Source organism: Helianthus annuus, chromosome 3, assembly GCF_002127325.2.
Source record: "Helianthus annuus cultivar XRQ/B chromosome 3, HanXRQr2.0-SUNRISE, whole genome shotgun sequence".
Lineage (NCBI taxonomy): Eukaryota > Viridiplantae > Streptophyta > Magnoliopsida > Asterales > Asteraceae > Helianthus > Helianthus annuus.
In genome coordinates, this window is record NC_035435.2 from 40,288,607 (window position 1) to 40,313,418 (window position 24,812).

Genomic DNA, 24,812 nt, shown 5'->3' on the forward strand with positions numbered 1-24,812 from the left:
CCCATGGCAGATCAACGCACTCTCATTGATTACCTACGGTCTACGATCGGTAATCTTGGAGCCGCTATTAACCCTCCTAATGTCGGTGCCAATAACTTTGAGCTTCGACCACACTTAATCCAAATGCTCCAAAATTCCGCCACCTTTCACGGCCTACCCGATGAAGATCCCCATTTACGTATTACCAACTTTTTTGAAATATGTGACACCTTTCGGATCAACGGAGCCTCCAAAGATGCTATCCGGCTCCGTATGTTCCCCTTTTCCCTCAAAGACCAAGCAAAAGCTTGGCTAAACACCCTCCCAAGTGGGTCCATGCACATTTGGGATGAACTTGCCCAAAAATTTCTCTACAAATACTTCCCTCCCACCAAAACCGCTAAACTCATGATCGAGATTAATTCTTACTCTCAAGACGACGGGGAATCTTTGTACGAGCCATGGAAAAGTTCACGGAGTTATTAAGTAAATGCCCACATCATGGTCTTGAACGTCAGCAACAAGTGTCCATTTTCTACAATGGACTCTTACCACACACAAGATAAATCCTTGATTCCAACTCCGGGGGACTCCTTGGGGATCGGCGCCCCGAGGAAGTTTATAATCAAATTGAAGAAATTGCTCAAAATAGTTTTTCAATTGCACACTCCTAGGGGTTCAAAATCCATATCCGTGAGCACCCATAAAATGGACGAAACCATTTCTTTGCAAGCCCAGATCGAAGCCTTAACTTAAAAAATAAAGAAACTTGAATTACATAAAACGGCTTTGGTTATGGCTTGTGAAGGATGTGGCAGACCCCATGAAAACTGGAGTTGTATGAAAGATTTAGAAAATCAAACGAAAGTGGTAAATTACCTTAATAACCGTCCACGACCACTAGGGGACCCAAGTAACTCCTTCATCCCCGAGTGGCGAAATCACCCCAACTTTAGCTGGCGGGAATCAGGAGGTAATAACCAACAAAATCAAAATCAACAATCTAACTTTCAACAACAACCCAAAATGAGAAACAAGGTTTCCAATCACAACAAGGGGGAAGAGAAAGACTTGAGGATCTCATCACTCGTCTTTTCTCTAAATCCGACAAAAGGTATTCAGAAAGGTTCCTACAAACCGAGGCCGAAATTAGGAACCAACGGGCTAGCATGCAAAATATTGAAAAACAAGTAAGCCAACTCGCCTAAAATTTCTTCGAAAGACCACAAGGAGCCATGCCTAGTAATACCGAACCAAACCCAAAAGCCCAAGTAAACGTTATCAACTTAAGAAACCAGAAGGTAGGACCCGATGATGAACCAACACCACCCAAACCACTACACAAACCACAAACACACCCATTGCCAAAAACCAAGAAAATACTCAACCCCAAAATAACGAACCAACCAAATCACCGCCGGTCCCTTATCCTTGTCGTTTACTACGACAAAAGATCGACGAGCAATTAACGAAGTTTGTAAGCTTACTTAGACAACTTCACATCAATCTCCCTTTCATGGAAGTTATCACACAAATGCCAAAATACTCCAAATTCATAAGAGACTTTCTCACCCACAAAAGGAAGATTGAGTTAATCCAACAAGTCAACTTAAGTGAAGAATGCTCGGCGGCACTCCTCAACAAACTCCCACAAAAGAAGATTGATCCCGGAAGCTTCACCATTCCTTGCTCCATTTGAGGATCTCCAGTAAGCATGGCACTTGCCGACCTAGAGGATAACATTAATCTGATGCTTGCCTCTATGTTCAACCGACTCGGACTAGGGAAGCCACATCCTACAAGGATGAGCATCCAACTTGCGGATAGGTCGGTAAAATACCCTCAAGGTTTCGTAGAAAATCTCTTGGTCAAGGTTGGGGAATTTGTTTTCCCGGCCGACTTTGTAATCCTAGAACATTAGACTATTGGTGAACAGGTCAGTACTTTCGTACAACAGAGTGACCACTAAAATGTCCCACGAGGGTTAGGCAAATACCTTTTTGGTACGAATTTTGCTTTTATCAGCACATGAAATTCCCTCATTTGAGTTTGTCTTACACTAAGGTTTTTGGCCTCTTTTTAGCTCTTCTAAGATATCCTGAGTGTGCCTAGGTCTGCATATAGTCTGGATGCAACAGAAGGACAACCATGATATCCCCGGATGACTCAACAACATAACGACTCGAAACCTCTGACTTTGGCTATCTGTCAATGCAAGATTTAAGACCATAAAATCATATGTTGATGGTATGTTACCCACATGATGCATAGTTCTTTATGTTTATATCACTTGGTAACTTTTATCTTTTGAGCGTTAATCCTATCGACATATCACAATAGATCCTAGTCTTTTCAGCTATAGCACCTTACATGTGTCAGTTAAGCCCTTTAGCACGAACATTTATTTCATTTCCCAAATGATGCAATAAAATCTTTTTGTATTTTTTCGTTTTTTAAATGTTTTTGTATTTTTCTCATTTTCTCCCCCTAAAACAATGCATGTATACTCTTCCCCCCTAAATTTGTGCATCACACTTTATGTGCAAATTTACCTAATAATGAAAACTTATGTATAAAGATATAAACAAAAGAAAATGAAAATATTTTTGTTGGTTTTGCTTAACCATTCCGTCATTAGATTGAAGATTAATGAATATCAAAATTAAAACACGAAATTTAAATTGTACCTTTTCGCTGATCTTATCTTACCTCCCTTATCTCCTCCAAAGGAATCATATCAACTGTAAGGAAATAAAACTTTTGCAACAGGGAGATGTTACCCGTTATATCTCTGGAACAACCGCTATCAACATTCCAAGGATTATCAACAGCTCTTCCTTGGTTGTCCCTGAAAAATAAGGAGATTAGTAAGACATTGGTACCTACGCCATCGTGGTCCTGGGATTTCCTAAAGCATCAAAATAAGACACTTCCTTTAAGCACATGTCCCCTTTCGTTTCAAGGATTGGTGATTTGCTGCTTTGCATTTAGGTTTCCAAATTTGTTTTGGCTTAACAAACGTGTTTGTTGCCTTCGGTTGAGCAACTTTAGCTGTTTCAGGTTTATTCGTTTTAGAAACAGATTTTTGTTCCTTAACAACCTTGCGTTTGTTTTTTAGCAGTGTTCCAATCCCCATCAGATGGTTTAACCTTGGGATTCACATTCTTCATTGTCTTAGGTGAAGATACCTTCATTGGCTTGGAATGATTGTTACCCTTAGGTGTAACCCTCTGATTTTGAACATAATAGGGTACATAAGGACAATGTGTGTAGTTTCTAGCAATGTGACCCGCAATGCCACAGTTGTAGCAAGTGTGTCTTTTCATAGGAAAGACATTCTGTGCTTTATTCTTATGCACTTCTTTTGCAGACGAATATGAGTTTGGGTGCTTGTATTTGCTGCTTGCAGAAGTCTTGTTGCTCTAAGCACCACTCTTCGTCTTTCTTTCCTGTTTAGATTTATGATTCACCTTGCAAAGCTTCTTGTCAGAACAGTTAAAGGTATATTTTTCATTTTTGCCTTTATTGTCAGACTTTTGAAAAACAGGTTTTGAATCACGAGCCTTTTGAAGACTATTGTTGCCCGTAGATGACTTGGGCGATCGTAATTTTCCTTGATGAGCAGGCTTCTCATACCTCTGTCTTTTATTTGCTCGTTTCGGCTCTTGTTGCTTGCTATGACCCTTGTTCGTTTTCTCAGGTAAGTCTTCAACTTTGACAGGAACAGAAGGTGATTCCTCAGAAAACTCAAAAAGGTTATCTTTCACGACAGGTTTAACAGAATCAAAGAGTTCCGGTTTATCAGATAATGCACCAGAAACCTCAGAGAAGTTATCTTTCACCTCTGAATTATCAGTTTGATTTTCAGGCTTTGTGTAGATATCATGTGATCCCTCTTTGTCAACTGTCCTGCTGTCACTCACACAATCAGACAAGACAACATTCTCAACCACATTAGTTTCAGAGGACTCTGAGGCATCAGATGATGTAACAGTCTCATCTGGTAAAACATTTTCATGACAATCAGAATTTGAAACCACATAATTTAGATTTTCAGTTTTAGCAACATCATTAGTGTCACACCCCCAAAATCCACCATGCGGAGTACCACCGCTTGAAGGCGTGACGTGACCAGGATCGAGCCACCAATCATATTGAACCACATAATCAAGTAAATAAAACCAAACACAATACGATTGGTGACCAATAGGAAGTAAACCGATTTTAGGTTAACAGCAGAAGCATAAAACATATAGTTCAAACATAAGTTCGCAGTTCATAAGTTTAAAGTCCAAAACGTAGGTTTAATAAGTTCATAAAGTTTATTCATTAAGTACGGGACATGTCAGTTCGCATCCCACAACGACCACCTCCATATGCAAGCTCCATAGCATCTAATGACCTGCAAAGCATGTAATAACGAGTCAACAACAAAGTTGAGTGAGTTCACGGTTGGTTGTCCATTTTAGAGTTGTTTCCAAAAACATAGTTTAATCTCATTCGGCTATCCAGCCGTGGGGGTTACCCCATAGTTCGAAAACGTTTATTTGTTAACCATCCCATGTCCACCTTCCCTGGCTATCCAGCCCGGCTCTTTGGCCGTGGGGAGCTGCCCCAGTATTTTAAACTACCAGACTCGTTTATCATATCGACTACTAACAAAAATCAATTGTGCCCTAGCGTCGGTGTTCTATCACCACGGACGTGCCATAGTCCATTAGTACACGCCCGTCCGACTGGCACGGTGTGAGGTTTGTTAAACCTAATAGCGCTATTAACTAATGACCCGCTCGCCATAGCCTCGGCGATTAAGTCGATACAAAAAGGGAGGGACTTCGCTGATAGAGTTCTAGTCCAGTAAGTCTAATACGTCCCAACAGGACGAGGAATTCACATTCCTGAACGCGTCCCAAAGGACGAGGAATCCCTATTCCTGTACCCATTCCCATTCCCACCGGGAAATTACCATGCTTTGTAGAAAAGTGTGAACTCACCTCGGTTTGCTCGGTTAGATTCTCAAATATCGCTAACAGTCAAGGTCGGTCAATCACGTCCTAGTATGATTTACAGTTAGTCATTTAGTGTCTTACAAATAGAGCACAAAGTTCCTACACGTATCTATCACATAGCATGCATTACTTTAACTGTTTATGCCCGTATATATATATATTTCCCATCCATTCCCCACTCATAAGCATACATACGATAGTGCACGTAACACATATAACATGTTAAATCATTCACAGATAGCATACTCGATATTTAGACATGCAAGTCACAGCTTATATCAATTCAGCATTAATATTCAAAACCAGGCTGTTTTCGGACATTTCAATAAAATAGTTAACTTATTCCAAAAATTCCCAAATTTTTATAGGAGGTCTTAAACGTTCCATATCTTATTGTGTAAAAATATCGGGGTCCGGTTAATTACCAATATTTTAAAAAAATTCATGTTCCGGACTGAACTCAGATTTGTGTATTTCTGACCACAGTCCACGGAACAATTTATTAAAAATTCATCGAGTGTCCGATTTATGAAATTCCAGTGGGGTAAATACAAATGCATCGGTTGTCATCTACTGTACAAATTTCATGGTCCGATTCATCACAAAACTCAGGTTATGACTGAAAGTATGCCACCCATTTATTGCTGTCAAAATTCAGCTTAAGTTGCTGTTACAAATTAACACTTTAAAAATAGCAAACGGAGTCCAAAAATTACGATTCCGGTGCCATTAGAACCGTATTTCATAATAACATATTTTAGATTCAAAATATCAGTTTTTCGTTAAGTTTATGACCTGTTTACAGCCAACTGAAGTTGGCTGTAAAGTATGGACAGATTGCTGTTTTTGGTCTCTAGCTTACTAGTTTGTGTTCGGTTATTCCCGTTAATTATGTTTAGTGACCACAACAACATCACACATCAATAATAATCAGCAAAACATCAAATAATCCACCAATAATCATAATCACACAAGATCTACATGAGTTACACACCTATCTTCCCTTTATTCATCTTATTCATCTTTTATCCAAGACTAATGTAAGTTCTTTTAGAGTTTCATAAGTTTTTAACCATTAATCATCTATTAACCATCATAAATATGTAGATCAAGAGTGTTAGAGTGTCTTACTACTAGCACAAGGCTAGGGAAGAAACAAGTCGGAAATGTGGAGGATAATAGCACACAAGAGAGGTCCTTCGAGTTCCAAGCACACCGGGCTTCCTACTTCACCTCCTAGCACCTTGCTATCACCTTGGATTGGATTGAAGTTGCAAGAAAATGGGTGGTGTGTGGGTGGTGTATGGTGGCCGGTTGTGGGTGGCCGAGAGGAGAGAGGGAGAGTTGAAGGAGATGGTGTGATCTAGTTGAAAGATATGAGATGATGGAATGAGATACACACCATACTTCAAGATCTTCATATCTAATATCTTGCCCACTAAATCAAGCAACAATCAAATAAAATCTAAACAAAATATATGAGGAGATCTAATAGAATCATGGTGATCTTGCAAAGGTACTTATAATCTTACACCATATATTTTGTTCATATTCTTAAGGAAGACATCAAATAATATCTAATAAAATATACTAAGAGATCTAGGAAGTATGGTCATGGTGTGGATCTTGTGGGTCCTCTTGTGACCGATTCGGTTAGGGGGGGGGGTTGGTTGCAAATTTTGTAACTAATTGGTAAAGGTTAGTTAGGTTGTCAAGTATATACTTACATATATTAGTATGTTGATATTTAGGGGGTGTTATGGTATACGGGGATCATGACTAGTCAAAAATAATAAACCAATGTATTTGACAAATATTTGGTGTCCCGGGTAATGTCCGGTTGTTCGGTTAGATACTGTTCCGTTAAAGTGCTTAATTAATTCGTAAGGCGTCCTATTTATATATTTTGTAACATTTTTTACTTTCTAACACTTGGGAAAATATAACGGACTATTTAGTGACCTTTCTGTACACTATTAGTATATTAACAAATGCGTGTAAGCATAACACAGATATCAGAAAGCAGTTAAGTAATTCCACACAGTCGTCAAACACTTTAATTATCAATAATAAATTGTACGGAATACATAGGATTTTGAGGGTTGTCACATTCTCCCCCTGTTAAGAGAATTTCGTCCCGAAATTTAGCGCGTAGTTACTGAGAAAGCTAGTTAAGTTGCGTTGTTTTCCTGGTTTTCCTGGGGTGTCACATCAACCCCCCGTTGATTTGGGAATTTCGTCCCGAAATTCTGCAGTAGCTTCAGCCTCAGTAGTGGTTGCGTTTTTCTTAAACAGCTGGGGGTACTTGAGTTTCATTTGGTCTTCTCGTTCCCAGGTATACTCTGGGCCACGACGAGCATTCCAACGAACTCGGACCAGAGGTATTCTAGTGTGCTTGAGAATCTTAACGTCTTGATCCGTAATCTCTACTGGTTCCTCAACGAATCACAGCTTGTCGTCGATTGTGAGCTCTTTGAGAGGAACTATGAGGGTCTCATCTGACAAACACTTCTTCAGATTCGACACATGGAATACGTTGTGAACTCCACTGAGTTCTTCGGGTAGATTTAACCTGTAGGCGACCTTGCCAATTCTCTCGGTGATTTCGAAGGGTCCAACGTATCGCGGGTTGAGCTTGCCCCGTTTGCCAAATCGGACTACACCTTTCCAAGGTGAGACTTTGAGCAGCACTCGATCCCCAACCTGGAACTCGAGTGGCTTTCTTCGCTTATTGGCGTAGCTTTTCTGACGGTCACGAGCTGCCGCCATGCGTTGTCGTATCTGAGCAATCTTCTCGGTTGTATCTACCACAAGTTCTGGACCAGTGATTTGACTGTCACCAACTTCTGCCCAACAGAGAGGTGATCGGCATTTACGTCCGTACAATGCCTCGAACGGAGCAGCTTGGATGCTGGTGTGGTAGCTGTTGTTATATGAAAACTCCACTAACGGGAGATGCTTTTCCCAGCCATTGCCGAAGTCGATTACGCATGCCCTAAGCATGTCTTCAAGAGTCTGGATGGTGCGTTCAGATTGCCCATCTGTCTGTGGATGATAAGCGGTGCTCATATCTAAACGTGAGCCAAAAGACTTATGCATAGCTTGCCACAGTTCAGAGGTAAAACGAGCGTCACGATCAGAAATGATGGAGATTGGCACTCCGTGCCTTGATACCACTTCTTTTGAGTAGATGTCTGCTAGAGTAGAAAACTTATTCGTTTCTTTGATAGGCAGAAAATGTGCAGACTTGGTCAATCGATCTACGATCACCCAAATGGTATCATTTCCGCGTTGAGACCTGGGCAGGCTAGTAACGAAATCCATGGAAATTTGCTCCCACTTCCATTTAGGTATCTCTGGTTGTTGGAGTGGGCCTGATGGTTTCTGGTATTCGACCTTGACTCTCGCACAAGTTAAACATTTACCGACGTAGGTTGCTATGCTGGCTTTCATACCAGGCCACCAGTATGTAGTCTTGAGATCATGGTACATCTTGTCCGAACCAGGATGTACTGAGTAACGAGACTTATGCGCTTCATCCATCACAAGCTCGCGCAAGTCTCCATACAGTGGAACCAAGATGCGTCCGTTAACATAGTAGGCGTCGTTTTCTTTTTGTTCTAGCCGTTGCCTCGATCCTCTTAGGGACTCAACTCTGATGTTCTCTGCCTTCAATGCTTCAACCTGAGCACCGCGAATCTGAGCGGGAATGTTAGATTGGATGGTAAGCTGTAACGCACGTACCCGCCTAGGTATAGTTTCCTTTCGACTGAGGGCGTCGGCCACAACATTGGCTTTGCACGGATGATACTTGATTGCGCATTCATAATCGTTCAAGAGCTCGACCCATCGGCGTTGTCGCATATTCAATTCCTTTTGTTTGAAGATATGCTCGAGACTCCTGTGATCGGTGTAAATGGTGCACTTGGTACCGTACAGGTAATGTCTCCATATCTTAAGCGCGAAAACAACTGCTCCCAATTCCAGATCATGGGTAGTGTAGTTCCTTTCGTGAACTTTAAGTTGACGTGATGCGTAGGCAATGACCTTGTCACGTTGCATCAACACGCAACCAAGTCCTTGGATGGAAGCATCGCAGTAAACCACAAAATTGTCTGTGCCTTCAGGCAATGAGAGGATAGGCGCGCTACAAAGTCTATCCTTCAAGTGCTGAAATGCGGACTCCTGTGCATCACCCCAACGATAGGTGTCATCCTTCTGAGTCAGTGAAGTGAGAGGTTGCGCAATCTTGGAGAAATCTTTGATAAACCTTCTGTAATATCCTGCCAAACCTAAGAATTGGCGGATCTCTGTTGGTGTGCGGGGTGCAGGCCAATTTTTGATCGATTCAACCTTAGATGGATCCACATGAATTCCATCCTTGTTTACCACATGGCCTAGAAAGTGGACTTCACGAAGCCAGAAGTCACATTTTGAAAACTTGGCATACAACTGCTCTTTTCGAAGAAGTTCCAGCATAAGTCGTAGATGCTGCTCGTGTTCCTCCTGACTCTTAGAATAGATCAGGATATCGTCGATGAACACAATAACGAACTTATCCTGTATACTCGGTTCATGAGATCCATGAAGACCGCTGGTGCATTCGTCAGCCCGAATGGCATAACCAGAAACTCGTAATGGCCGTAACGAGTTCTGAATGCTGTTTTGGAGACGTCCTCATCTCGGACTCTCAGCTGATGGTATCCCGATCTCAATTCAATCTTGGAGTAATAGCTCGACCCTTGCAACTGGTCGAACAAGTCGTCAATACGTGGAAGAGGATAACGATTCTTCACAGTCACCTTGTTAAGCTCGCGATAGTTAATACACATTCTGAAAGTACCATCTTTCTTCTTTACGAACAAGACTGGAGCTCCCCAGGGCGAAGAGCTAGGACGTATAAAACCCTTTTCCAAGAGGTCTTGTAGTTGTGTGGACAGTTCTTCAAGTTCTGATGGAGCTAGACGATATGGTGCTCGAGCTACTGGTGCTGCTCCAGGAGCTAGCTCGATTTGAAACTCAACTTGGCGATGAGGCGGAAGACCAGGTAATTCCTCAGGAAATACCTCGGGAAAATCACGCACAATAGGGATGTCTTCAATTCTCTTCTCTTCCGTTGATGTGTCAATAACGAGTGCTAGAATGACTGTGTGGCCCTTTCGCAAACACTTCTGGGCCTTAAGGAAAGAGATGGTGCCTTCGACAGCACCACTCTTGTCTCCACGAATCATGAGAGGTTCTTTACCAGAACGAGGAATGCGGACGATTTTCTCCTTACAAACAATCTCCGCTCGATGATGAGATAGCCAATCCATCCCAATAACAATGTCGAAACTACCCAGTGTGATAGGAATAAGATCGATAGAGAAAGTCTGACCAGCTAATACGAGGTTACAACCTTTAACTACGTGTGTGGCTTCAAGACTTTTACCGTTAGCTAGTTCTACCGTGTGTTTGGTGTTCAGAAGTGTTGGAGTGCGCTTAAGCATTTGGCTAACTTTTACGGACACATAACTAGTATCGGCACCCGAATCGAACAAAACAATAACAAAGAAGTCGTCCAGAAGAAACTTACCCATCACAACGTTGGGATCGTTCCTTGCTTCTCTCTGACCAATCACGAACACACGACCTTGGGCGCCATTTCCATTATTGTTACCTTCATTGTTGCCTCCGTTGTTGTTTCCATTGTGGTTCCCGTTTCTTTGGTTATTGTTCTGGTTTTGGTTCAGCTGGGGGCAGTTCCTCTTAAAGTGGCCTTCAGTGCCACATTGAAAGCATCCTTTGTTGTTACCCTGTTGTTGCCGCTGCTGGCGTTGATTGGGTGGGGCTTGCTGTTGCTGCCGGTTCTGATTCGCTGGATGCTGACTCCTGCAGTCCTTAGCCATGTGACCAGGCTTGTTGCATCGATGACAGTTGCCCTTACCACATGGCCCACTGTGGTGCAAGTTACAGCGATTACATTTGGGGTGATTTCCCTTGTATCCACCCTGACCTTGATTCCCAGAAGACTACTGACTGGGGCTCCTGTACTCATCTGTCTTCCGCTGCTGAGATTGAGCTGAAGCGGAACCCTTGCCCAGATTTCCATCCCACTTGCGCTTATTGTCGTTGGGAGCATCAGAAGTAGTGGGGCTAATACGCTTTGGCAGCCTGTTCTGCTCAACTGCCTGATCAGTGAGGCGATGAGCCAACTTGACGACTTGCTGTATAGTGCCAAGGTTAGCTGAGGTTACGTGGCTTTGAATTTCTGGTGCCAAGCCCTTAAGGTACAGCTCAATGCGTTTGTAGGGAGGGTCCACCATAGTAGGACACAGGATGGCCAGCTCGTTCGACCTCTTCGTGTATGCCTCGATCTCAGACCCCGTCATCTTCAGATTGAAAAATTCCACTTCCAGCTTGTGGATGTCGTCACGACTGCAGTACTCTTCTCTAATCAGTTCTTTGAAATCGTTCCACGGGATGGCATTAGCAACCGCCAACCCAAGCAGTTGAACCTGTGCTTTCCACCAGGTTAACGCAGCACCCTCGAGTGTTCCAGTAGCATACTTCACCCTGCGATCTTCAAGGCATTCACACATCTCGAAAACAGACTCGAGCTTCTCAAACCAGTGAAGAAGGCCTACAGCTCCTTCTGTGCCGCTGAAAGTGCTAGGTCGGCAATCCATGAAGGTTTTGAATGTGCACACAGGAGGCTGAGCATGTTGACCTGTGGTGCGAGAATAAAAGACAAGGTTAAGCACGAGGGTTGATTCGCGAAGGTGGGATCTAAACGTCCTAAGATGGGTTGAAGTAGCAGGTTATACCTCCTGCAGGAACAACTGCGAGTGCCTCTGCAACTCGTTCGTTGATCAAGGCCGTCAACTGGGCTTGAGTGAGGTTGATACGTCCTCCGTGTCCGCTCATGATCTTCATAATGAAGCAACGTAAGTGAGGAAGTGTCGCGAAAGTGCATAAGTGTGGGACGACAGTAGAGAGTAAGCACACAAGGTTCAAATAGCAATTATCACATTATCCAATGCACAGTGTGAGCTATCTAACCGACAATATAACATATATCATACCACCTATTGTGTCGAGTCTTGCACGTGGAGTGAAGCGTCGTTGTGGATCGTTGAGCACTGTACAGGTTATAGTCTGGTTTTATCAAAAATCTTTTCCCTTTTTAAAACCAAGTTCACTATAACCAATGGCTCTGATACCAATCTGTCACACCCCCAAAATCCACCATGCGGAGTACCACCGCTTGGAGGCGTGACGTGACCAGGATCGAGCCACCAATCATATTGAACCACATAATCAAGTAAATAAAACCAAACATAATACGATTGGTGACCAATAGGAAGTAAACCGATTTTAGGTTAATAGCGGAAGCGTAAAACATATAGTTCAAACATAAGTTCGCAGTTCATAAGTTTAAAGTCCAAAACGTAGGTTTAATAAGTTCATAAAGTTTATTCATTAAGTACGGGACATGTCAGTTCGCATCCCACAAAGACCACCTCCATATGCAAGCTCCATAGCATCTAATGACCTGCAAAGCATGTAATAACGAGTCAACAACAAAGTTGAGTGAGTTCACGGTTGGTTGTCCATTTTAGAGTTGTTTCCAAAAACATAGTTTAATCTCATTCGGCTATCCAGCCGTGGGGGTTACCCTATAGTTCGAAAACGTTTATTTGTTAACCATCCCATGTCCACCTTCCCTGGCTATCCAGCCCGGCTCTTTGGCCGTGGGGAGCTACCCCAGTATTTTAAACTACCAGACTCGTTTATCATATCGACTACTAACAAAAATAAATTGTGCCCTAGCGTCGGTGTTCTATCACCACCAACGTGCCATAGTCCATTAGTACACGCCCGTCCGACTGGCACGGTGTGAGGTTTGTTAAACCTAATAACGCTATTAACTAATGACCCGCTCGCCATAGCCTCGGCGATTAAGTCGATACAAAAAGGGAGGGACTTCGCTGATAGAGTTCTAGTCCAGTAAGTCTAATACGTCCCAACAGGACGAGGAATTTACATTCCTGAACACGTCTCAAGGACGAGGAATTCACATTCCTGAACGCGTCCCAAAGGACGAGGAATCCCTATTCCTGTACCCATTCCCATTCCCACCGGGAAATTACCATGCTTTGTAGAAAAGTGTGAACTCACCTCGGTTTGCTCGGTTAGATTCTCAAATATCGCTAACAGTCAAGGTCGGTCAATCACGTCCTAGTATGATTTACAGTTAGTCATTTAGTGTCTTATAAATAGAGCACAAAGTTCCTACACGTATCTATCACATAGCATGCATTACTTTAACTGTTTATGCCCGTATATATATATATTTCCCATCCATTCCCCACTCATAAGCATACATACAATAGTGAACGTAACACATATAACATGTTAGATCATTCACAGATAGCATACTCGACATTTAGACACGCAAGTCACAGCTTATATCAATTCAGCATTAATACTCAAAACCAGGCTGTTTTCGGACATTTCAATAAAATAGTTAACTTATTCCAAAAATTCCCAAATTTTTACAGGAGGTCTTAAACGTTCCATATTTTATTGTGTAAAAATATCGGGGTCCGGTTAATTACCAATATTTTATAAAAATTCATGTTCCGGACTGAACTCAGATTTGTGTATTTCTGACCACAGTCCACGGAACAATTTATTAAAAATTCATCGAGTGTCCGATTTAAGAAATTCCAATGGGGTAATTACAAATGCGTCGGTTGTCATCTACTGTACAAATTTCATGGTCCGATTCATCACAAAACTCAGGTTATGACTGAAAGTATGCCACCCATTTATTGCTGTCAAAATTCAGCTTAAGTTGCTGTTACAAATTAAGACTTTAAAAATAGCAAACGGAGTCCAAAAATTACGATTCTGGTGCCATTAGAACCGTATTTCATAATAACATATTTTAGATTCAAAATATCGGTTTTTCGTTAAGTTTATGACTTGTTTACAACCAACTGAAGTTGGCTGTAAAGTATGGACAGATTGCTGTTTTTGGTCTCTAGTTTACTAGTTTGTGTTCGGTTGATCCCGTTAATTATGTTTAGTGACCACAACAACATCACACATCAATAATAATCAGCAAAACATCAAATAATCCACCAATCATCATAATCACACAAGATCTACATGAGTTACACACCTATCTTCCCTTTATTCATCTTATTCATCTTTTATCCAAGACTAATGTAAGTTCTTTTAAAGTTTCATAAGTTTTTAACCATTAATCATCTATTAACCATCATAAATATGTAGATCAAGAGTGTTAGAGTGTCTTACTACTAGCACAAGGCTAGGGAAGAAACAAGTCAGAAATGTGGAGGATAATAGCACACAAGAGAGGTCCTTCGAGTTCCAAGCACACCGGGCTTCCTACTTCACCTCCTAGCACCTTGCTATCACCTTGGATTGGATTGAAGTTGCAAGAAAATGGGTGGTGTGTGGGTGGTGTATGGTGGCCGGTTGTGGGTGGCCGAGAGGAGAGAGGGAGAGTTGAAGGAGATGGTGTGATCTAGTTGAAAGATATGAGATGATGGAATGAGATACACACCATACTTAAAGATCTTCATATCTAATATCTTGCCCACTAGATCAAGCAACAATCAAATAAAATCTAAACAAAATATATGAGGAGATCTAATAGAATCATGGTGATCTTGCAAAGGTACTTATAATCTTACACCATATATTTTGTTCATATTCTTAAGCAAGACATCAAATAATATCTAATAAAATATACTAAGAGATCTAGGAAGTATGGTCACGGTGTGGATCTTGTGGGTCCTCTTGTGACCGATTCGGTTAGGGGGGGGGGTTGGTTGCAAATTTTGTAACTAATTGGTAAAGGTTAGTTAGGTTGTAAAGTATATAGTTACATATATTAGTATGTTGATATTTAGGGGGGTGTTATGGTATACGGGGATCATGACTAGTCAAAAATAATAAAACAATGTATTTGACAAATATTTGGTGTCCCGGGTAATGTCCGGTTGTTCGGTTAGATACTGTTCCGTTAAAGTGCTTAATTAATTCGTAAGGCGTCCTATTTATATATTTTGTAACGTTTTTTACTTTCTAACACTTGGGAAAATAGAACGGACTATTTAGTGACCTTTCTGTACACTATTAGTATATTAACAAATGCGTGTAAGCATAACACAGATATCAGAAAGCAGTTAAGTAATTCCACACAGTCGTCAAACACTTTAATTATCAATAATAAATTGTACAGAATACATAGGATTTTGAGGGTTGTCACAATGAGAAACAGTGAAACACTCTTAATCTCAGCAAGCATAGATTGAACAAAGTTCTAAACATAAAAATTATGTTCAACACATAAAGAGTCATTTGAATCAACAGTAGCATTCGAATGCAGTTCTGAAGGCTCTGATACCACTTGTAAGTCCCAAATACTTGGATATTTCAATGATATCAAACAAACACCAAAGATGGGCGAAATCCAAACTTGGTGTGATTCAAGAAAAACAGTAAAATAAGAACAACACCGAATCACTTTCAAACTTGCACACGATTCTATTACTCAAAAGCAAAACCGTCTGGTACAACTTCTTCCACCTCTCTGTTTCTCTGATCTAGGGTTTTTCTCTAAAGTGTTCAACCTGATTTATGAGACATAAATCAGTTTACATACCCTAGACAAGCTCACTTCCCAACATGGGCTCCCCTTGGGCTTGCCTGGACCACATGGCCTTAGGCAAGACCCAATGACCTATTAAAGGTCCAATTCCTAATAGAAACTAACCCGGTAAGGCCCAGTTCGCTACCATAGCCCGTTACGTATATTTGGTGCGTCAGTCTCACACTTTTAGGGCCTAATATAAGGAGTTTGTTTTCATATGACACTAAGATTGATTAGCCAAGATAGCGTACTGGTAGTGAGATTTTTAGATTACTAAGAGGTGCTAGTTAGTACTTTTGATTATTTAGTGTATCATGACTTATTTGGTTATACGGTTTGGTTAGTGAACGTATATTTGTCTAGTAAGAGAAACTTACATAAAGTGAAGAATATTTTGATTCATTTGTAAGCAAGTTCTCAACAAAACATATACATTAGATATATATAGCTCAAGGTTTTAAATCCCGTAAACATTGAGCTCGGTCTATGGGCCTAAATGTTTGCATTTACATGCATAAACACTTTTTAGTTTTTTCCTTAACTAATAGATTAATATACTATTTCACTAACCTTTCAGCTTTTTATATTTCTAATCTTCTTGGTTGATAAAGTTAATTAATTATCCAATATACCAGATCACCAACAAGTAATTAACAATCAGATACCAAACATGTATTAAACCGAGTAAAGATATATTAGTAACACAACTAAATATAAGACTGATATTATCAATACTGGTTCCAAACCCGACACCGTTTAGGGCTGCAAATGAAGCAAATGTTCGGTGAACAGTTCGTGAAAGGTTCAACGAGAAGTCCGTTTGTGTTCGTTTACACGAACAAGAAATTTCGCTCATTTAGTTAAATGACCGAATATGAACAGAGGCCGTGTTCGTTCATTTGTGTTTGTGAATGTTTGGTAACGTGTTCGATAGTTCATTAGTGTTTTTCGTTTTTATATTTTATTTAAATACTTCAAAATTCCAACAAATAAAATATTTAATAAGTGTCAGTGTATTACATATTCTGTTCATAAACGCTTGTTGCTCGTTTGTTTCCATATGTGTTCATAAACATTAGTTTGTGCTCATCTGTGTTCATCATCATTCATTGCCGAAAATTAACAAACAAACATAAATAAATTCATTTCCTTAACAAACGAACATATACATAAAATCTGATTCGATACATGTTTATGAATAGTTTATAAGGCCAGGGGTTGTGACTTAGCGCCACCCCGCCACATCAACATCTATAGCGCCCTGGGGCGCCATCAACCACTCCCTGCTTGTTAAAAGGGGGGCGCTACCCCTTGTCCGCCATAGTGATAACGAGCCAAAAAGGGTGTGCAGGTGGGCCCCATCTGTTTTCAACCAATAAAATCTTTTTTTTATTTTGTTTAATATGGGACTTTATACCACACCATACAAGTTAAAGAGAGTGGCTTTAAAACCGCCCATATAATGTGACGCCTAGATGGATCTGACGTGACGTGATAAAAACCTTAAGGGATTTATACCACACCATCCAGCCTAAACATATATTCGTATTCGATTAGTTTGCAACCTACACAAACCCGAATTTTATCACACCCCCCAACCAATACTCTCCCTCAAATTTATTTGGATTACTTTTCTGTCATCGAATCCCTCTCTCTCTCCCCCACCCCTCTCTCTCTCTCTCTCTCACACAAGCACACACTTTATTTCAGCTTGAATCAGGTACTACAATACGCACCCAATTCATGGATTCCTTCCTACTTGCAGCACAATTCCCATCACCCCATCTCTTCTTTCACACTTCTCCCCAATAATCTCTCTTTCTTCAACGTCATATAATAATAATAATAATGCGGTGATGGGTTCCTTTTCTTGACGAACACCACTGCCCCCATCATGGATTCTTGCTCTTTTGAAGGTAATCAATCAATCAGTCAATTTTTCTTGATGGGGTTTTCGATTCCTTCAATTGTTCTTCTGGGGTTTGATTGTTGTTAAACGTATTGTAATAAAGATTTGATTTTTTCATCATCTGAAGTGAAAAAGATTGGTTTTTTGTTGATGTGTATGTGAAGAAATTACAAAAGAAAAATCACCTTTTTTATCGGATCTGCCTTTGATATGTTAATATTAATACTGCATGTTTGTTTTTTATGTCCTCGTGATTCACATCACCTGCCAGCTAATAATAATTCACAGAAATTATTGGTCCTGTGTACGGACTATATATTTTTCACCAACAGATTCAAGATTCACAATAAAGCTTGAATTCAACAGGTTTCATCAGTACTTGCAGAAAATATATAGATATACATGTCCCATGTGTATGTATACATATATGTATATGTATATGTTCATCTGTACAGGATTATATTCACTTTTAGTCTATGTTGTATTGTAGACTTGAAGTTGGTTTTATAAGTGGTTACAGTTGTATTCTTGATCTTGGTTGATGAGGGTCATTAGTTGATCATTTTTGGCCTATGATTATGTTTCTTTTTATTATTATTATTATTATTATTATTATTATTATTATTATTATTATAATAATCAGTTTTGATGAAACATGTAAAAAGGTTGTTTAAGAAATTTCCTCATGAGGTAAATGTAGATTTAGTTGTGTATCTGTGTATGTATCTAATCGACCCGTTTTCTGATTATGATATTTTAACCGCAAGAATCGCGTTCCAAACTCCATCCAAACCGCCATTTAGAGATGTCTGGGTTCATGATATTTTGTTGACCTCCTATTTTGTGTATTTTTTTTTTATTTTTATTTTTTTTACTTTGAATAGAAAATTTCATTCCAATCAACATGGCAAATTACGTAAGAATAGCATGTAGATGAGCAACAAACTGTGCCGTCATCCTCTTCTGAAATTAAAAAATGTAATATAAATATTACTGTTTTGGATTAAAATGATTATACACAACTCTGTTTCTTTGTGAGAGTCCAATGGATGGTAACTTTGGTTAGGCTGTCTTTATCAGCTTTAAGTCAACTATTTAGGTTTATGCTTGGCTGCAACATTTCTTTATTTATTAATATAATTTAATTTAATATATAAATATTCATTAGAGTATATGAACTTTTGCAATGAATAATACAACTGGCATAGACATAATAATTAATATTATCACCATTTATTATGTTTAATAGTCTATAGAAAGTTTGATTCATTGTGGTTTCCTGAGACACTTACACAGATAACAAAATTATTTTACATTTATGGTCAACTTTATAATACTCTTGAGTTAAATCTTCATCTGTTACACTTTTTTTTTTAAATCAGGGTTTGTGCTTGATCCATCAAAGTGCAGTAAATTAAGTATGGAAGAAAAACGAGAAATCGTGTACGAAGTATCCGAATGGTCGCACGGTGCACCGGAGCTCCTACAATCGTGGAGCCGACAAGAAATTCTTCAAATCCTCTGTGCAGAAATGGGAAAAGAAAGAAAATATACCGGATTAACAAAATTAAAAATCATCGAACATCTTTTAAAAATAGTTTCCGAAAAAAGATCACAAGATGATCTTACAGTGAATCTTGAATCATCAGAAAGCGATCCTCAAAGATCTGCGAAAAGACACAGGAAATCCGACCAGCCTAATCGTTTAAATGTTACGTCGGATAATAATTACGTCGATTTAGAGGATGATAATGTTAAGTTTTGCAAGAATTCGGCTTGTAGAGCCAAGTTAAGTCGAGATGAAGTGTTTTGTAAAAGGTGTTCGTGTTGTATATGTCGTCAGTATGATGATAATAAGGACCCGAGTTTATGGTTGATTTGCAATTCGGATCCACCGTTTGTTGGGGATTGTTGTGGGATGACGTGTCATCTTGAATGTGCGTTAAAACATGAAAAATCGGGGATTCCGAAAGATGGGAGGAATAGAGGACTTGATGGGAGCTTTCATTGTGTATCTTGCAGTAAAGTGAATGATCTACTTGGGTAATTCTCTTTTCGTGTTTTTTCTATTTTAGCTTCGCTTCTAGATTGGTAGTGCATAGTGGCAAAATGGGCGGGTCAAGCAAGTTGGTAAACGGGTAAGAGTTGAAACGGGTCATCTGACGACTTATAAAAACTCCACTCACACAATTTGGTGGAATGGATGTGAATGCTCTTACAAACATGTTTTTTGTACATTATATATATATATATATATATATAGAGAGAGAGAGAGAGAGAGAGAGAGTTAATTACACAGATAGTCCTTGTGGTTTATTGAAAATAACATCTTTGAGTACTAACAGAAAATTATATAAGGGTATTTTAGTCATTTTACACTGATTTAACAGAAAAGTTAACGGCAGTTAGCCTTAATACTCAAAGGTGTTACAAAAAAAAAAAAAAAAAACAAAAAACAATATTTTTTCAGTAATAATCTAGGTCTTTGAATACAATGATTTTATGAGCTAAAATAGTCTTTGGTTGACTTTGAACAAGTTTGACTTGTTCCCTTTAAGCTGAACTTTTAGAATTGATCCATTTGAACTTTTAGAATGGTTACCAAATTTGTGTATTTTCTAAAACTCTAAGCATATGCAGATGTTGGAGAAAGCAAATTACGATAGCAAGGGACACTAGGCGGGTTGACATCTTGTGTTATCGTGTTTCTTTAAGTCAAAAGCTCTTAGTTGGGACCGTTAAGTACCAAAAGCTTCATGATATTGTTAATGAAGCGATGGAGAAACTCGAAGCAGATGTGGGCCCGTTGACTGGTTTGCCAGTCAAACGGGCCAGGGGTATAGTCAACAGGCTCTCTTCAGGTCAAGAGATTCAAAAGTTATGTGCTTTCGCAGTCGAATCCGTTGATTCAGTACTCTCCAACATGACCTTGAGTGGTATATTTCTCTCTCCCTCTTTTAATTTTATTTAGATATTTTTGTTACAAAAGAGACAGAGTTTGACTTTTGAGGTCAAACTAGTTGCATCATTGTCAAGCTTGATATGGATTATAATATTTATTGTCTACATAATCCACTCAAACTTTTCATGTTTATGGTATATATGTTATTAATCTCATCATATCTTCAGTCTCAACATAAAAAAAAATCAGTTTTCATAAAAGTTGACTTTGAAGGTCAACTCACCCAACCTGACCCGTTTGACTTCATACGATGATTAAATTATTAAACTTTATGTAAATATGTTTGACAAAGATTACAAATATAACTTGTTTGGCAAAGATTTTAAGGTCAACTCACCCAATCCGACCCGGTTTGACTTTTGACATGTACAGAAATCGTCAAATTGACCTATTTGACCTGTTACCCAATCCATTGATTTGCTCATTTGCATGTTTAAACCGTGCTAATAAAAAAAGAAGTCTGCAGATGCAGCAGATCCCAACCTCTTAACACCAACTGTCAAGTTCGGAAACGTTTTTCCCACATCGGTTTCCGTGATTTTGGGTTCTCGAGATCAACCCGTTACTGATAACGCAAAGACACATAGATACATAATGTGGCATCGAAAATCCGAAGAAACAGATTACCCTACAAAACCGACGTGCACATTGTTTGCACCAAGCTGTACGACGTTCTTACTCTCGGGTTTAACTCCATTGACACAATATGTTCTAAAAGTTGTTCACTTTGAAAACACGTGTGAACTCGGAAGCAAAGAAATGCCGTTTCAAACGACGAACGATGACGAAAAAAGCCCGTTAACGAACTCTAGCAGCCTGTCGAATCCCTCTTCGGTCGAAGATGAAAACAACAATATTGTTAATAACCAGAAGGACAAAGAGGTTGTTACAGACACTGATGTTGTAAACATCATCAAGAAAAGTTCAATAAATGATGAAAACAATGAAAAAGATTTTGACCCTTTTGCCCCCACTACTTCTGCTAAATTACCAAACACCCCCTGCAAGACGGAAAGCGTAAAAGATTCAATCTTGCCAAGAAAAACGCGATCAAAATCATCAAAAAAGAATGTTGAACACCACGGGTCTGAGGATGAACCGAACGAGTCAGACGATCGGGATTTCAGGTACTATGTGAAAGTGATAAGATGGTTGGAATGTGAAGGGCATGTAGATACTGGATTTAGGAAAAAGTTCCTGACTTGGTACAGTTTGAGAGCAAGTCAACAGGAGGTTAGAATAGTCAAAGTGTTTGTGGATACTTTAATGGATGATCCAGCTTCACTTGCAGAGCAGCTTATGGATACTTTCTCTGATGTGATTACAAACAAGACATGTTCTACTTCTACCAAAGGGCTTTGCCTAAAGCTTTTCCATTGAATTTCAAATCAAGGTTAGGAAAGTCTAATCTGGATTGTTTATGACTATTTATATTCTTGATTTAAACTGTAATCATTTAAATTCGATAACTATTTATAACTGTGGTGGTTATATGTGACGGATCCAAGGTTTCTTTTAGTGTCATTCTTTGAAAATGTGATGTGAATCAGTGTCACTCGTGGGCGGATACATATCTTACATACCAAAAATGAGTGTTGAGTATTATATAAGACGGATTTTCTCTGTCACGATACATATTTTACCTCTATGTATATGTATATGTATATGTATATAAACGCGTCTATTGATTATCACTGGATTTGTGAATGTGGTCTAGTTATGTTGTCTTTTAAGCTAGTTTTTCAAGTTCGAAAACCTTTCTAGAAAATTTTATATAAAAAGGTTAAATCTCTATAAAAATGTTAAAGTGATCAAAGTTTTAGACACGTTTATACAAAAATTAAATAATTGCTATAAAACTTACAAAAAAAAGTCCATAAATGATTGAACAAAAATTAATATGATAAGTTTATAATAATACTAATAAACTAAAACTTTATACACATTTTAAAAGTTGATACATATTTTAAAAGAAATAGTGGAAGAGGGAGTAGGGCCACCATCTTTTTCTCTTTCAGCACACATTGTGTGGTATCACCATGCCCTCCTTCCACTCTTATTTCTTTTTATAATTTTTTAATTAATTCTTTTATACCATTCCTATGAGCGGTCCATTTAGAAGTTTGTTGCATGTGAACCTTTATTACGTCTATCTCTTTTTTTTTTTTTTTTTTTTTTTTTTTTTTTTTTTTTTGAGAATTTATTACGTCTATCTAATCTATTAAAATAGAGCCCTTCAAAAATTGTTATACATCATCATCATACTCACTAAATCTCATCGATAGCAAAGCAAATGTAGGGTCTGAGGAGAGTAAGATGTAGACAGCCTTACCTCTACCCCGTAGGAATAGAGAGGTTGCTTCTAGTGAGACCCCCGGCTCGATAGTAGTTTTGCATCAAGCCTTGGACATAAGACACATAACACTCAGCAATCGGGACAAAGACCGATTAGTGCATATACCCTTTTGTCTTTTAGCTATCAACGCCACCACATGATGCATGATTAACTGTCCTCACCTTTTAACGTTATTTTCATGAAATTAGTAAAATAATGTTAAAATTAGTACACTTTCACTTTTGCCCCCCGATGGCCCACACATATATACATTATATGCGCATACCGCAAGCGGTGCGTACAAAAATTGTTATACCAGTTTCCTAATAAACCAAAACTAACTTGCAAATAACGTGTATAATTAAACTGAGGTAAAAACTTACTCATTGTCTCAATTAACATGGGCAAACACTTATTTTATATGGAAACCTTCCTACTCATTCAATAAAAGTGTAGTTTTTATAGGCTGGTTCGGTACAAAATGAAAAATATGCACAAAGTGGATGCTAGATCAAGGACGATGACACATGTATTTTATGATGAGTGTATAAGTGTCCACAAAATTAGAAGTATTTTTCAGGTTCATGTTTATAGTTGTGGTTTTTACACATCATTAGGGGACTAGGGGTGGTTCACTAGTGATAGAATTTATCACTCACAAGCACCAATCAAGTTTCGCCATGTCATTGACCATTTTTCCATCACTCACAAGCATTTTTAGTAGGGGTGGTCATCACTCACCACCACACCCAACAATTTCCCCCCAACCAACAAATACCCTCACAAACCAAAATGATAACGCGTGAAGGAAATAACGGAAAATGGTTTGCGTTAATGTATAACGCGTTATGTAAATGAGGCGGGGTGGAAAAACTGAACTTCCACGCGTTATAGAAATGCCCATCACGCGTTAAATATGACCGCCCCGGGTCCTCTTAGGCTATGTGTTATACCCATCCTTCATTGTGACTGCCAACTCAGTGCACCATCACCATCTTCCCTCATCCCCAACTCCACCACTCTATAGGTACGTTTGGCATGGAGCTTTTAGGAGCTTATAGCTTTAAGCTTTTAAGAAAAAACTCATAATCAATAAAAAGCTTTGTTTGATTGAACAAGGTTGAAGCTTTTAGGTTAGGAGCTTAAAGCTTTTGGTTGAACGCTCCTACTAGTAGCGTTTAGAATGGGCTACAAGCTTTTAGGGAAAAAAAAAGACTATTTTAACCTTTAAAAATAATGAACTTTTTAATGCAGAAGCTTTTTAAATTTTTAGTTATGTTCATTTTTGTCATTTTATACATTTTATTAAAAGCTCCAGCTACTCTGTAAACAACAAATATATCTAAAAAGCTACAGCTACTAGCTATCAACTACCAGCTAACAGCTTCCAGCCACCAACCACTAGCTACTTTTGTCAAACATACTCATAATACCCATCTCTCATCCCTTAGTCATATTTCAACCATTTTTTTTTTATTTTCTTATAATTTTTCATGACATCATTCTCAGTGATTAAAATTTTGTTTAAAGCTGTTCTATACACTTCCCATAAACATACCACTTTTACTTGATTTGGAAACGCACGCATAAGGAAGAGTTATGTTGAAAACTCTAAATATTATCACAAATGTTTTAGAAAGTTCTAGAAATTCTTTTTTAGGAGAATATTTTTAAACGGAAAAATTACCATTAAAAATTACCATTAAAAAAGTAAGATTTGACGGTTTGTCAAGGGGCATAACTAAACAGGTTACTACAGATTGATTTACGTTTACACGAGGCCATAATTCTTTGGATGGGCCTGGTCATGCTAAATATAATGGGCTAAAACTTGAAATTGATGTTGGGCCAGATTCAACTTTCTTAAACCCATTTATAGAAATAATGGATCATATAAGTAAAGGAAAATTGGGTTGTGACTTGTGATGCACTGAGAGGCAGAGAGTTTG

The 24,812-nt window shown here is 39.0% G+C and overlaps 1 protein-coding gene and 1 non-coding gene across 2 annotated transcripts; one reads left to right on the plus strand and one right to left on the minus strand.

Moving 5' to 3' along the window:
* Nucleotides 1-381: 381 nt before the first annotated feature.
* LOC118490891 lies at nt 382-487 on the minus strand. Its single transcript, XR_004890116.1, has one exon. It is a non-coding gene; the product is annotated as a small nucleolar RNA R71 (small nucleolar RNA).
* Nucleotides 488-17,224: 16,737 nt separating this feature from the next.
* On the plus strand, nt 17,225-22,063 carry LOC110929139 (VIN3-like protein 2). Its single transcript, XM_022172260.2, has 4 exons — nt 17,225-17,573; nt 18,949-19,609; nt 20,207-20,502; nt 20,995-22,063. The coding sequence occupies exons 1-4, from the start codon at nt 17,552-17,554 to the stop codon at nt 21,906-21,908; spliced, it is 1,893 nt and encodes a 630-aa protein (XP_022027952.1). The 5' UTR covers nt 17,225-17,551; the 3' UTR covers nt 21,909-22,063.
* Nucleotides 22,064-24,812: the final 2,749 nt, after the last annotated feature.